The following is a 14,977-nucleotide window of genomic DNA, read 5'->3' as shown; positions in this document are numbered from 1 at the left end:
GAAACACTGTCTCTACTAAAAATACAAAAGATGTGCTGGGCATTGTGGTGCGTGCCTATAGTCCCAACTACTCAGGAGGCTGAGGCAGGAGGATTGCTTGAACTTGGGAGGTGGAGGTTGCAGTGAGCTGAGATCGTGCCACTGTATTCCAGCCTGGTGACAGAGCCAGACTCCGTCTCAAAAAAGAATTGGAGGTTTCTGTTTCTGTTGAACTGATGGAGGAAAGAGGAAGACAGAAAGGGCTTTTGGTTGGGTAGGGCTTTTGGTAATAGTTGTATATAGTACTGGGCAATTCTTAGCCTTTCCTGGGTTCTAGCCTTCATTAGAGATAGTCTTTTTCAGTGTCACTGTTTCTCAGACTGGTTCTGAACTCCTGGCCTCAAACGATCTTCCACCTCAGCCTCCCAAAGTAGTGGGATTACAGGTGAAAGCCACAGCGCCTGGCCAAAGAAGGCCAGTTTTGATCCTCATTCATAATGTCATTTTCCTTAGAGGTTGTCAACTGGGAAAAGTTATTCTCCTGGCCCTTGAGGCCAGGGTAGATTCAGAACTGAGGAGACTTCTGTGTATCATATGGTGCTGTTCCAGCCACTTGACTTCATTAGCTACTCCAATCTATCCCCTCCTCTAGAACCCAGACTACACCCATGAGCAGCTGTACAGAATTCCCAGGACTTTGTTAACAGCCAACATACCAGATACTTTTTTTTTTTTAATTAAACTGGTAAGAACAGATACTACACTTGATCTTAGCCAAAAGGCCGAGAAGCGATCCCAGGTACTTTTCCAAAGTGCTTTACATGTGTTTATTTAGTCCCCATATGAAATAGACACTCTTTTTTTTCTTTTTGGAGAGAGTCTCACACTGTCACCCAGGCTCAAGTGCGGTGGTGCAATGTCGGCTCACTGCAACCTCTGCTTCCCAGGTGCAAGCGATTCTCCTGCCTCAGCTGACCGAGAAGCTGGGACTACAGGCTTGCACCACCATGCCTGGCTAACTTTTTATAGTTTTAGTAGAGGCAGGGTTTCATCATGTTGGCTAGGCTAGTCTCGAACTCCTGACCTTGTGATCCACCCGCCTCAGCCTCCCAAAGTGCTGGCATTATAGGCGTGAGCCAAAGGCAGATGGGAATTCTGGATCTTCCCTGGCCTTTATCTTGGCCAAACTTAATTTCCTTGAGCTTGTTATCTTCATGGAAGATATTGAAAGTAGTAATCTTATATTCAAAACCTTTGCTTTGCCAAAGCCAATTAAGTTCTAGCAGGTACCACCATAAATCAGAGTTGACATGGGAGAAAGCTATCAAGGGCCAGGGGATGCAGGTGGTGAGACCCTGGGGCTAAGCCAGCTCCTGGCTCTGCTGGGATTCCCAGGTGTCTTGGGAGTATGTATAGTAAAGGGAAAGTCCGGGGATGGAGAACTAGGCTCCTCTGAGGGCTGAGCCAAGCCCAGTAGGGCCAATCGTTGGGCAGGCGGAGTGGAGAAGTAAGCCTTCTGCTCTTCTGAGTAGCGCTCCTGGGGTTTCACAGCATCCCGGTAAGTCCAGTCACGCCAGTGGAAATTGAAGCCTTCGAGTAGGGCGATACGGTCAGCTCTTGTAGGTACACAGTCATGAGGTTTTCTGGGTGGCAGATCTGGCACCTCTATTCCTGGCAGCAGCACAACCCCTCGGATGGCAAACCAGCCCCCAAATCGGGGGTGTATGCACACACCTGATATGCGCTGGGGAGAGGGTGAAGAAAATCAAGGTCATGGAAGTCCTCAAGTCCAACTGCTATCACTGCAAGCTAGGCCTGTTTACTTATTTCCCCACTCAGTGTACGCTGACTCTATGTAAACCTCTATCTCTCTCTTGTCAAACCCTTTCATAAACTACCCTGGGCACAAGGAAGGGCTAGGCTTCCCAGTCTCACTAGTCTGAACACTGCTATTCTCCGTCTATCCTAAGACAGTTCTGCAGATCAGGTTTTCTCACCTCACAAGTCCCCAGTTAGACAACAGAAAGCATGTGACAGGACTGCCTCCTGGCCAGGACACAGCTTATTTGTTCTGAGTTGTGTCAAACAAATCCATCCAGGGAAGGCTGAGGAATGTGGGACCTGGTAGCGAGAGGCCTTTACCAGTCTCTCAGCCTCTATTAATTTACATTTTCCCTCACCTGGTTTCCCCACGGGTCAGCCTCCACATCTTTTCGTTGGTAGTAGTAAGCAGCCCCTGCTACATGGGCTGCTGTCTGGGCCAGGATCTTGGGGCGTCGGTTGGGGTGTACCTCATAGTCAGCAATGACTTCTATCTGTAGCTCTGGGAGGCTCTGGAATAGTGGATAAGTTAGAGGCTACTGTTAACATGAGAGAAGTTATGACCTTGTCCTAGGGAGCCTTAGTTTGGTGTGTGTGTGTGTCAACATGGTACTGTCTTCAAAAGGGAAAACATGACCTTAACCTGGGAGGCTCCAATGTGGACATAGTTATAGTTATTTCCAGAATGGCCTGTGTTTGAAGGGAAATAAGTCCTGGTGTGGCGGAAGACATGGCCCAGCTTTGGGGAGATCCAATATGTGTGTACATAGTTATGTGTATGTGAGTGTGTGTTGGGAGAATATTGTTCTGTTCTCAAAAGGACAGGATAAATTAAAGCTTGCAGGTCTAGCTTGCAGGAATGTTGGACTCACTCCTATTCCACTTGGAGGCCAAGGAAAGCCTGGTCTGAGGTTCATAATAGTTGCCCATCAGTGTAGGGTGAGTGAGACTGATTGCACACTGGGGGACTGCTGAAGGAGGGTGGTGGAACCTGGGTGTGTGAGAAAGCAGAATGGGGAAATGTCACAGAATGTCAAGCCTGGCTTTAGGGTATCATTTCACCTTTGATGTGGCTTCCAGCCCTAGGCTAGATCCTGCATTGAGCCTGGAGGAACTGGAGGCAGCTGTAGGTTTGGGAGCTGGGGGAAAACAGCCTTCCTCACCTCTCTAACACGGCTCAGATGGTAGGCCACACACTGGTCCACTGGGTCGGTCAGCATTTGGAGGTGGCAGCTCTGCAAGAAGGGCTTGAGGGCCCGGTCAAACATGGCAGGTGTGCTGAGTACCAAGAAGGCCAGGGTAGGTCCTGACAGGGGTAGGTGGAAGGCTGGAGGCAAGAGTTCATTGTACCATGCCACCTGAAACAGAAAATTCAGTCCAGGCTGGAGAGGGCCAGTCTAGGCCTTAGCCCAGCCCAAACCTTAACCTTCAGGCCTCATACTTGTGCCCCAGTGTCTGTCTTATTCATTCAATGAATTTTCACTGATGCTATGTGATATATTTTTATAAGCAACTCATCTGAATTTGACAGGGAATTGATTATTTTTTGAGATAGAGCCTTGCTCTGTTGCCCAGGCTGGAGTGCAATGGCATGATCTTGGCTCACTGCAACTTCTGCCTCTCAGGTTCCCAAGTAGCTGGGATTACAGATGTGTACCACCATGCCTGGCTAGTTTTTGTATTTTTAGTAGAGATGGGGTTTTGCCATGTTGGCCAGACTGGTCTCAAACTCCTGGCCTTAGCTAGGATCCACCAGTTTCAGCCTCCCAAAATGCTGAGATTATAGGCGTAAACCACCATGCCTGGCCCAGGGAATTATTTATTGATTGATGGACTGACTGACGACAAAGAATTCAGGCCTCATCCAACTACAAATGAACCAATGAAAATGAAAAACTCCGCCAGGCATGGTGGCTCACACCTGTAATCCCAGCACTTTGGGAGGCTGTGGTGGGCGGATCACCTGAGATCTGGAGTTTGAGACCAGCCTGGCCAACACGGTGAAACCCCGCCTCTACTAAAAGTACAAAAATTAGCCGGGCATAGTGGCATATGCCTGTAAACCCAGCTACTCAGGAGGCTGAGGCAGGAGAATTGCTTGAACCTGAGAGGCAGAGGTTCCAGTGAGACAAGATCATGCCACTGCACTGCAGCCTGAGTGACAGAGTGAGACCCTGCCTCAAAAAAATAATAAAATGAGGCTGGGTGTGGTGGCTCACGCCTGTAATCCCAGCACTTTGGGAGGCCGAGGTGGGCGGATCATGAGGTCAGGAGTTTGAGACCAGCCTGGCCAACACAGTGAAACCCTGTCCCTACTAAAAATACAAAAAAACTAGCCGGGTATGGTATAGTTCCAGCTATTCAGGGTGCTGAGGCAGGAGAATTGTTTCAACCCGTGGGGGTGGTGGAGGTTGTGGTGAGCCAAGATTGTGCCACTGCATTCCAGCTTGGGTAACAGAGCAAGACTCCATCTTAAAAAAAAAAAAAAAGGAAAATGAAAAACTCAGGAACGAGGTCCAACAGAGCAGAGTTCCTAAATCCACACTGACTGAGGTGCATGAAGGCATAGGAACAGTCAAAGTGGCTGTCAACGCACTCACCCTCCAAGTCCAACACCTTGAAGGCATTCTGAGACAAAAGCAAGATTGGAGATTTCTCAAAGCGGAATTAACATATGATGACTTAACAGTTGTTCAGAAGAATATTGTTAATCTGGAGAAGCATGTGCTGCAGCCAAGCCTGAGAGGGAGAAAGCCACCTGAACCCTCAATGCCGTTTGTGCCACAGCCCAACTCATCTTCAAATGACACAAAACAATGTGGTTTCACCAGACCCTTCCCAACCAGCACTTTACCCTTTTGATATGTTGCCAGGGGAAACTATCAGTGGCAGCAACCTATGTCTCCATCGAAGATCAAGGGGTTATAGCAGATTACGTTATGGGGGTTGGGTGCAGTGGCTCACACCTGTAATCCCAGCACTTTGGGAGGCCGAGGTGGGTGGATCATGAGGTCAGGATTTCCAGACCAGCCTGGTCAGCATGGTGAAACCCTGTCTCTACTAAAAAAAAAAAAAAAGCCGGGCATGGTGGTGTGCCCCTGTAATCCCAGCTACTGGGGAGGCTGAGGCAGGAGAATTGCTTGAATCTGGGAGGTGGAAGTTGCAGTGAGCTGAGATCTTGCCACTGCACTCCAGCCCCAGCCTGGCCGACAAGAGGGAGACTCTGTGTCAAAAAAACAAAACCCTGAACTATGTCCAAAGCATCTTCATAGACATATCAAAGACACGATCGTAGTTCCAGGCTAGATAACCCTAACTCTAGAGAGAATTTGGAGAGAACAGGCAATTTCTTAAAATACTGTTTTTGGGCTGGGCATGGTGGCTCATGCCTGCAATCCCAGCACTTCGGGAGGCTGAATAGAAGCAGGAGAATTGCTTGAGGTCAAGAGTTTGAGACCAGGCTGGGCAACGGAGCGAGACCCTGTCTTTAAAAACAAAACAAAACAAAACCTGGCTGGCTGTGGTGGCTCACGCCTGTAATCCCAACACTCTAGGAGGCTGAGGTGAGCGCATCACCTGAGGTCAGGAGTTTGAGACCAGCCATGATCAACATGGTGAAATCCTGTCTCTACTAAAAATACAAAAAATTATTCAGGCGTAGTGGTGGGTGCCTGTAATCCCAGCTACTCAGGAGGCTGAGGCAACAGAACTGCTTGAGCCTGAGAGGCGGAGGTTGCAGTGAGCTGAGATCACGCCATTGCCCTCCAGCCTGGGCAACAGTGAAGCTCTGTCTCAAAAAAAAACCAAAAAACCACGGGGCGCGGTGGCTCACGCCTATAATCCCAGCACTTTGGGAGGCCGAGGCAGGTGGATCACGAGGTCAAGAGATTGAGACCATCCTGGTCAACATGGTGAAACCCCGTCTCTACTAAAAATACAAAAAATTAGCTGGGCATGGTGGCATGTGCCTGTAATCCCAGCTACTCAGGAGGCTGAGGCAGGAGAATTGCCTGAACCCAGGAGGCGGAGGTTGCGGTGAGCCGAGATCGTGCCATTGCACTCCAGCCTGGGTAACGAGCGAAACTCCGTCTGCAAAAAACAAAACAAAACAAAACAAAAAACCAAAAACCCAAAACCTTTTTTTAAAAAATGTATATAGTCTCCCTGTTGCCCAGGGGCTAGAGTGCAGTGGCATGATCTTGGCTCACTGCAACCTCTGCCTCCTGGGTTCAAACAATTCTTGTGCCTCAGCCTCCCAAGTAGCTGGGATTGCGGGCATATGCTACCAGGCCTGGCTAATTTTTTGTATTTTTAGTAGAGATGAGGTTTCACCATGTTGGCTAGGGTGGTCTCAAACTGCTGGCCTCAAGTGATCTGCCCACCTTGGCCTCCCAAAGTGCTAAAATTACAGGCATGAGCTACTGTACCAGGCCAAAAAAAACATTTTTATCAGTTAATGATGAATTGATGCTACTAAAGAGGCTAGAAATGTACTTAACCTCTGACTTGAGCCCATCAGGGGTTTTCCTACTTTTTTTTTTTTTGAGACAGTCTTGTTCTGTTGCCTAGTCTAGAGTGCAGTGATGTGATCACAGCTCACTGCAGCCTCAACCTCCTGCACTCAAGCAATCATCCCACCTCAGCCTCCTGAGTGGCTGGGACCACAGGTATGAGCTACCACATCTGGGTAGCTGATTAAAACAAAAAAATAATTTTTTGTAGAGACAGGGTCTCCCTATGTTGCCCAGGATAGGGTTTTCCTACTTTTGACAGACTTTCTTGTTACCATGCTTAACACCATATTAGTCTACAAAATCCCTATTAGCATTTTTTTTTTTTTTTTTTTTTTTCTGAGATGGAATTTTGCTCTTGTTTCCCAGGCTGGAGTTCAGTGGTGCAATCTTGGCTCACTGCACCCTCCGCCTCCTGGGTTCAAGGGATTCTCCTGTCTCACCCTCCCAAGTAGCTGGGACGATAGGTGCCTGCCAGCATGCTTGGTGCATTTTTTGTATTTTTAGTAGAGATGGGGTTTCATCATGTTGGCTAGGGTGGTCTTGAACTCCTGACCTCAGGTTATCCGCCAGTATCCGCCTCCCAAAGTGCTGGGATTACAGGTGGGAGCCACTGTTCCCAGCCAGCAAGCTTATGTTTTCGAGGTTGACCAATCAGCAAAGCGAAGGTGTGATTAATGCAAACTTTGTTTTTAGTTTTAGGATACACAATATTTGCTTTGGTCTACTTGGCCTGTACATCCAAGAAATTGGATTCCACTGAAACACATTGTCTGTACCCACATTCACACACTGAACATGGAGAAGAGCTGTCACAAGAAGCCTGAACCAAAGACCTGTAACATAACCTGCAATGAACTTACTAAATCACGTAGTTGTGGAGGTTGCGGCTGTTCACACAAAGTGCTATGGATATACCTGCATCACTTACTGGGGATTTCTGATTTATAGTGCAGAACACTTGACACAGGTCTACACAGGATACCTGGGGGTTGTGCATTAATGGGACAGAGTGGGATAACCATTACTTACTTGATTGTAGCTGGTATTAACTGCTGTAACAGATAAGTGAAATCTGTGTCAGTGCTTCTGCTGTGGTTAGGTCTGTTCCCCTTCATGTCTACTATAGGTTCATGTATTAGATGACAGGGAACTTCTGCCTCAGCCTCCCAAGTAGCTCAGATTACAGGTGCACACCACCACACCCAGCTAATTTTGTATTTTTCGTAGAGATGGGGTTTCACCACGTTGGCCAGGCTGGTCTTGAACTCCTGACCTCCAGTAATCCCCCTGTCTCGGCCTCCTAAAATGCTGGTATTATAGGCATGAGCCACTGCACCTGGCTACAGAGAGTTCTAATAGATAGAGAGGCAGAACCACTAAGAACAATAGAAATGACTCTACTATGGCTAGTGCAATGACAGGGCCAGATGAGGGTCCTCTGAAATTAGAAAAGGCTTTCTTGGATGCTAAGTCTTAAAGGCTGGAAAGTCAACTGTCAGGTTGATGTGGGGAAGAGAATCTGGTGTGCATTTATTTATTATTTATATTTCTCCAAAAAAGACATAAACTTACTGGTGTGTATTTTAAAAAGAGGTCACAGACTGAGCATGGTGACTCGTGTGTAATCCCAGTGCTTTGGGTGGCCAAAACAGGAGGATTACTTGAGGCCAGGAGTTCAAGACCAGCCAGGGCAACAAAGTGAGACCCTGCGTGTTGGTGCATGCTTGGAATCAGCTACTTGGGAGACTGAAGTGGGAGGATCTCTTGAGTCCAGGAGTTTGAGGCGGCAGTGAGGTATGATTGCACCACTGCACTCCAGCCTGGGGAACAGAGTGAGACTTTGTCTCTAAATAAATAAAGAATAAAATAAACAGAGGTCACAGCATAAGCAAACACACTGGCAGAAAACTCCAGAGCATATTTGAAAATTGTCTAGTTTGGTGGAAGTGAAGGGTCTTTAGAGGGGATCAGAGGGAGAGAAGGCTGGAGAGATCAGTAGGAGTGAGATTGTGATTGGCTTTGAATACCAATGTAAAGAATATGGATTTAGGGCCGGGCGCGGTGGCTCACGCCTGTTATCCCAGCACTTTGGGAGGCCGAGGCGGGTGGATCATGAGGTCAAGAGATTGAGACCATCCTGGTCAACATGGTGAAACCCTGTCTCTACTAAAAATACAAAAAATTAGCTGGGCATGGTGGCGCGTGCCTGTAATCCCAGCTACTCAGGAGGCTGAGGCAAGAGAATTGCCTGAACCCAGGAGGCGGAGGTTGCGGTGAGCCGAGATCGTGCTATTGCACTCCAGCCTGGGTAACAAGAGTGAAACTCTGTCTTAAAAAAAAAAAAAAAAAGAATATGGGTTTAATTTGGTGACAATAAAGAGCCACTGAAGATTTAAGGAGTAAATTAGCATGATCAGTTTTAGATCAATCTGGCTGCAGTGTGGAGGATGGACTGGAGGTAAAATGACAGCAAGGAGGTTATTAGAGTAATCCAAGTGAGAAATGGTGTCCTGGACCACAGTATACATGGGTGGAATAGAAGGGAATGGATTTGGGAGATTCACTAGACAGTCTTTTTATTTTATTTTTGAGACAGAGTCTCGCTCTGTTGCTCAGGCTGGAGTGTAGTGGTGCAATCTCAGCTCACTGCATCCTCCACCTCCTGGGTTCAAGCAATTCTCCTGCCTCAACTTCCCCAGTAGCTGGGACTACAGGTGCATGCCACCACACCCAGCTAATTTTTATATTTTTAGTAGAGACAGGGTTTCACCATGTTGGCCAGGATGGTCTCAATCTCTTGACCTTGTGATCCACCAGCCTCAGCCACCCAAAGTGCTGGGATTACAGGCATGAGCCACTGTGCCTGGCTTCAGTAGACAGTCTTATAGGTAGGTCTTGGTGGCTGACTGGATGTGGGAGTAGGGAGGTGAGAGGTAGGAGCCTAGGATGACTGGCAGGGCTGCAGTTGGCTTTGTTCAATACAAAAGCTCCTAATACCCAGGTCTACTCAACTTGCCAGATAGATATTCTCACTCTCCCACACACCTGCCATCCACTGAAACAGTGTCTCAAAGAGTTAAAGGTTGATCTGCAACAAATAGCTTTCCTTTTCTCAAAAACCCAGTGTCATAATATTGGCTTTTAGCACATCAGGCATCAAGCCCTTTTACTTGGTAACACCACCCCTATCTCCACACCTTTAACTCAAGCTTTTTCTGGTATTTGGGATGTACCTAACCCTCCTTCCTTCCATTCTATCTTTTCATATATAGCTAAATTCCATTTTTTCTGGCAAGACCACTCTCAAACTAGACCCAGCCTTCTTCTCCCTCTATATCCTCCCCCAGCACTGCTGTGAGCCACTCAGTGGAAGGAATGGGAAGTGGGCTCTCTCTTAAGCATCAGGCAGAGGGCTCAAACTGAGTTGATTTAGCTTTGTAACTTAAGTAAACTGCTCAGGGCACAGGGCACTGATGTGGGGAAATGTACCTGTGTAAATGGGGGTGGGGGTGCAGTGCCGAGACTGCTGTGCCAGGCGAATGCACAAAGTTTCATTACTCAGCCCAGCACTGATGACTGGCAATGTCATGTATTACCCTTCTGTTGGTAGAGGGAACAAACCAGCCAATTGTTTGCTTGTTCATCACCAGGAATGCCCTTTCCTCCTCAGCTGACCTAAATCATAGCTATGCAAACCTTCTAGGCTTTGCCCTCTCCTAAATCCTTTAGGAAGTTCCAAGGTGACTCTGCCTGACAGGTCCCTTTCTTTTTGTAATTTATGTAGGTGACAGTCTGAGCCACACACATTACAGGTCACATGGTGTCTCCTGTTAACCAATCCAGCATTATATGGAGGTAAAAGGACAAACATGCACAACTACTTTTTTTTTTTTTGAGACAGAGTTTCACTCTTTTTGCCCAGGCTAGAGTGCCATGGCGAGATCTCGGCTCACTGCAACCTCCGCCTCCTGGGTTCAAGCGATCTCCTGTCTTAGCCTCCGGAGTAGCTGGGATTACAGGCATGCGTCACCACGGCCGGCTAATTTTGCATTTTTTAGTAGAGACAGGGTTTCACCATGGTGGCCAGGCTGGTCTCGAACTCCTGACCTCAGGTGATCCGCCCACCTCGGCCTTCCATAGTACTGGAATTACAGGCGTGAGCCACCATGCCCGGCCGCGACCATTATCTTTTTAACCCAAGCCCCCAGTGAAACCCTTTCTCTGTCGTCAAATGGACACCGGGCCACAGGAACCCAGGAGGATCAGAGGCTCCCGAGGCCTAATGTCAGTTGCAACGAAGCCAGTCATGTCGTCCTAGAACAGCAGGACCCTAGAACAGCAGGAGGGATAAACTAACCTGGAAGGGGTAAACCTCGAAGCCAAAAGGACACAGCGTGTCCTCGATCTTCTGCTTCAGCTCTGCTACTTTCGGCTCCATAGCGCACGTTACACGCTGATGTTGCTGGGGAATGAAGTCTCAAGGATTACTGAGCCGTTACGTTTTAAGGCAGCTTTGACTACGTTTCCCAGATAGCATTGGGTCCAGTAGCGGGACATTATTGGCTATGCGCGATGCATCTTGGGATGCGTAGTTTGTTTGATCCTTGGAAACAGCCACGCGGAATCAGGAGGACTCAGTTTCCCAGCAAGCTTCACGATGGGTGTGTGCATGTACGTGTCTCTTCCAGGGTAAGGTAGTTCCTCCGCCTCCATCACCGGTTGTGTTCGCGAGAGGCGAACTCAGTTTCCCAGGTGGCCCTGCGCCAGCCAGTCCAAAGTCGGACTTTCAAAACCAACACGAAGTTTTGAACCCGGCGGCATCAGTTGTCGCTTGCACGGCTTTGGCGTGATAGCGTCAGTGTACTTGTTCTGGGGAGGTCTCGATCAGGTTCTGGCACCTTCAACCCCCACCTGATATCTGCGTATCATCAGAATATCCCGCTTTTCCTCCAGTTCCCCAAGAGCTCTCCTCCTTTCCCTAGTCCCAGAATCGCAGTTTTGGTCTGATAGTGCATCCCCCTATCCCAAATGTTGCATCCTCAGTTCCCTCTTTCCATCTACCGTGGTGGCTTTTCCTGGGCTGTACATTGGATATTCCCAGCTGGGAGAGCAAGCACAAGACACCAGGGAGCCAGACCCTTGCCGCTCCCCGCCACAGGATAAGAGTAGGAGCCTCAGCTGGTTTGACCAGCTCAGTGTGCTTCTCAACGCTACTGATGGAAATGTGTCCCAAATTAAGGTGAGGGGTCGGTGGAGGCCCCCAGTTTGCGTGGGCAGGTTAAGGGACTTTCAGGGCTCATTGGCCCGTGCAACTGTTTCTTTTATAATGGCGGATCCCTCTGGGGGTCTCCACCGCAGGTAAGTAATGTCTCTTTCTACTTCCAACCCCTTTCTCTTTCTGTGCCTTCTTCCAGTGCCTGTATCATCCATTACTCCTTCCAAATTCCAACTCTGTCCTTTCTCCTAAACTCTGTTTCCCCACACAGACCCTGCACTTAACCCTTCCTTATTCCCTCAACAGGGGACCTGTCTGAAACCTGGATTTCCTCTCGTAACTTGCCTCTGCAGTTAGGAGTCCAAGCTCAACAGTTTTGGGCTTTAGACACTCCCACAGCCCCGCAAAGGCTGAGCTGGCCTGAGTCCTATAGCCCATTCTCCCTCTCTAAGATGAAGTTACTATTCTATGATCCCAGGTTCAATCTCAGGCTCAGGTGAGGCTTGGAGTCCTTGGTGTGTATATGTGATGTTTGTGTGAGATGAGGATACTAGGGGTTGGGAAAATCTGTTACACAGTAGCTCATGTGTTTTTTTCTGCCTGGGTAGGTGACTGAGGCACTAAGGCAGGCAGTGCAGGGCCTGCTAGAAGAGCGAGAGCAGCAGAAGTACCAGATCAGCGCCCTGGAAGGTATTTGGCCAGTTCTTTTCTTTGTACACACAACTTCATATGTATGCACACAATTTTGCCACACACGTTATATGTATACATATATCTTGATTTGGAAGTAGAGTATGCAGGCTCTTCTGAAACTCTTAGAGAGGGTGATCCCCAACTAGTCCCACTATAGTATCACATTAAGATTGCTGCAGGGGGGCCCAAAGGGGAGGGCTCTTCTCCTGGAGCAATGGCTGGAGGAGCTGAGATGGGCCTTCTGAGCCAGATGTGGAAGCAAGCCCAAGTTCAGTTGCAAACAGGACCAGGAAAGTGCAGTACTACCAATGGCCTTCCTCAGGAGCTGCAGACTGAGTAAGTGATAGGTAAGACCTTGCCTTCTTTTTTTTTTTTTTGAGACAGAGTTTCACTCTTGTTGCCCAAGTTGGAGTGCAATGGCGCGACCTTGGCTCACTGCAACCTCCACCTCCCAGGGTCAAGCAGTTCTCTTGCCTCAGCCTCCCTAGTAGCTGGGATTACAGGTGCCCGCCACCATGCCTGGCTAATTTTGTATTTTTAGTAGAGACAGGTTTCATCACCTTGGCCAGGCTGGTCTCGAACTCCTGACCTCAAATGATCTACCTGCCTCGGCCTTGCAAAGTGCTGGGATTATAGGTGTGAGCCACCACACCTGACCTGGAAAGTCTTCTTGCTCTCCCATTAAGTGACCATGGCTCCAACTGCCTGAGCTACTGAGAAGTCTGGCCAAGTATTTTGTTGCACTCTTTGCCTCTCATGATGTGAGTTTAGTCTCTTCAGTCACTTTGGAAGCTTCCCAACAGCTGAGCCAGAATGTTTCTGTCTCAGTTTTCAGCACCAGGCTGGTCACAGGCAGGGAGGGAGAAGGAAAGAAGTTGGGGAACAGCCCCCTAACATTCTTTCTCATCTGCAGGCCAGCACCAGGAGCTGTTGCTGAAACAGCTGGCTGAGGGATGACAGTCTCAGGCCAGCAGTTATAAGGTAGGACTAGGATCAGACTCGTCTCTGCATATTTCTCTATGGAGGACCCTTCCCTTCTCTCTTTATCTTGTTCTGCCCACAGGCCAGGATACTTTCTCTTGTCCTATCTCCATCCCTCTCTTCCCTGTGCTGACTCTCTCTCTTTCCAGAGCTCTTCTTCCTAACCCTTCTGCTCCCTGCCATGAGAAACTGTCCTCACCCACATGAGGGTTCCAAGTGTGCTGAAGAGGACAGTCATGGGGAGGGAGAGAGGGAGAGGTTTGGTTCCACCTGAGCCCATGATCTGACAGATGTTGGAGCAGTTGCAAAGTGGCCAGGAAGGCAAGGGTCATACCCTGGAGGCTGCCAGGACAGAGGACCAAGATGCCTGGAGGAAGCACAATCTCCTCAGGTCAGGGAGTGTGGGTGCTGTGCCAGTGGAGGGGATTTGTCTCAAAGGTCAGGCACTGGGGACCAAAGTTCAGATATCCTAGATTTGACTTGGGCTTATGGGGGCAGTATGAGTATCTGGATTGTAGCCCATAAGGGCATTCTTTACTTGATACGGAGTCATTGAGGTACCTTTATATGTTTGGATGTTAAAGAGGAAGGAGATTGGCTAGTCACGTAGCTCATGCCTATAATCACAGCACTTTGGGAGGCCGAGGCGTGCAGATTACCTGAGGTCAAAGTTCAAGACCGCCGGGCCGGGTGGCTCACACTTGTAATCCCAGCACTTTGGGAGGCTGAGGTGGGCGGATCACCTGAGGTCAGGAGTTCGAGATCAGCCTGACCAACTAGAGAAACCCCATCTCTACTAAAAATACAAAATTAGCGGGGCGTGGTGGCGCATGCCTGTAATTCCAGCTACTGGGGAGGCTGAGGCAGGAGAATTACTTAACCCCAGGAGACGGAGGTTGCAGTGAGCCGAGATTGCGCCATTGCACTCCAGCCTGGGCAACAAGAGCAAAACTCTGTCTCAAAAAAAAAAAAAAAAAGTTCAAGACCAGCTTGCCTAACATGGTGAAACTCCATCTCTACAAAAATTAGCTGGGCATGATGGCAGGTGTCTGTAATCCCGGCAACTCAGGAGGCTGAGGTGGGAGAATTACTTGAACCCAGGAGGTGGAGCAGAGATCACGCCATTACACTCCAGCCTGGGTGAAAGAGTGACACTCTGTCTCAAAAAAACAAAACAAAACAAAAAAGGGAGGAGACCAGAGTCCTAGTCTCAGGCAGGAGGACAGTTCTGTGCTGGAAGGGCCCCCTTGACACATCATCATCATCTCTGTTTCTGGTTCTGTTTCCCTTTCCAGGACCTCCATTCATGTTCTCCAATCTAAGCTGTTTCTGGGCTGCCCGCCCCTCCCCTCTTGATGTAGCTATTATCTGTCCTCTCTATGAGGCTTTTCACTGCCTGCCCACCCTTGCCCCCAAACCGCAATAAAATGATTTAACCCTCCCTGATGTGTGTGTGTGTGTGTGTGTGTGTGTGTGTGTGTGTGTGTGTGTGTGTGTTTTATAATGACGGGGTTTCACCATGTTGGTCAGGCTGGTTTTGAACTCCTGACCTCAGGTGATGCGCCCACCTTGGCCTCCAAAGTGCTTGGATTACAGGCATGAGCCACCACGCCCGGCCCCTGATGTGTTTTCTATGAGTCAGCTCCACATGGGACAGAATCAGCTATACCTGTTAATCTTCCTGTTACTTGAAGTGCTTTCTATGACCTCTACTCTTGAAATCCAAGTTCATAGACATTTATACCTGTACTGTTTTTTTTGTTCTTGTTGAGAT

At 48.6% G+C, this 14,977-nt stretch overlaps 1 protein-coding gene and 1 pseudogene across 2 annotated transcripts; both read right to left on the bottom strand.

The window, feature by feature from the left end:
- Positions 1-659: 659 nt before the first annotated feature.
- Positions 660-773, bottom strand: LOC135273542 (U2 spliceosomal RNA; annotated as a pseudogene).
- Positions 695-10,812, bottom strand: MMACHC (metabolism of cobalamin associated C). Of its 2 annotated transcripts, XM_064372296.1 has the most exons (5): positions 10,672-10,751; positions 4,401-4,539; positions 2,964-3,158; positions 2,160-2,312; positions 695-1,723 (listed from the first exon to the last, which is right to left on the bottom strand). In XM_064372296.1, the coding sequence occupies exons 2-5, from the start codon at positions 4,425-4,427 to the stop codon at positions 1,304-1,306; spliced, it is 795 nt and encodes a 264-aa protein (XP_064228366.1). In that variant the 5' UTR covers positions 4,428-4,539; positions 10,672-10,751; the 3' UTR covers positions 695-1,303. The 2 variants fall into 2 exon arrangements, with proteins under 2 accessions (XP_064228366.1, XP_012290318.2); XM_012434895.3 differs by lacking the exon at positions 4,401-4,539 and having other exon boundaries at positions 10,672-10,812.
- Between the last annotated feature and the right edge of the window lie 4,165 nt (positions 10,813-14,977).

The sequence above is a fragment of the Aotus nancymaae genome, unplaced genomic scaffold (assembly GCF_030222135.1).
Source record: "Aotus nancymaae isolate 86718 unplaced genomic scaffold, 86718_ANA_hifiasm-v0.15.2.pri h1tg000007l, whole genome shotgun sequence".
Classification (NCBI taxonomy): domain Eukaryota; kingdom Metazoa; phylum Chordata; class Mammalia; order Primates; family Aotidae; genus Aotus; species Aotus nancymaae.
This window is presented reverse-complemented; position numbering and strand designations above follow the sequence as displayed.

Bases quoted from the DNA above. Each gene is read 5' to 3' on its own strand.
- MMACHC (XM_012434895.3), bottom strand. From the start codon at position 10,752: ATGGAGCCGAAAGTAGCAGAGCTGAAGCAGAAGATCGAGGACACGCTG. The intron at 2,313-2,963 runs GTGAGGAAGGCT...CCACTATTCCAG, and splicing joins ATCTGAGCCGTGTTAGAGAG to AGCCTCCCAGAGCTACAGAT. The intron at 1,724-2,159 runs GTGAGGGAAAAT...CCCTCTCCCCAG, and splicing joins CTGACCCGTGGGGAAACCAG to CGCATATCAGGTGTGTGCAT.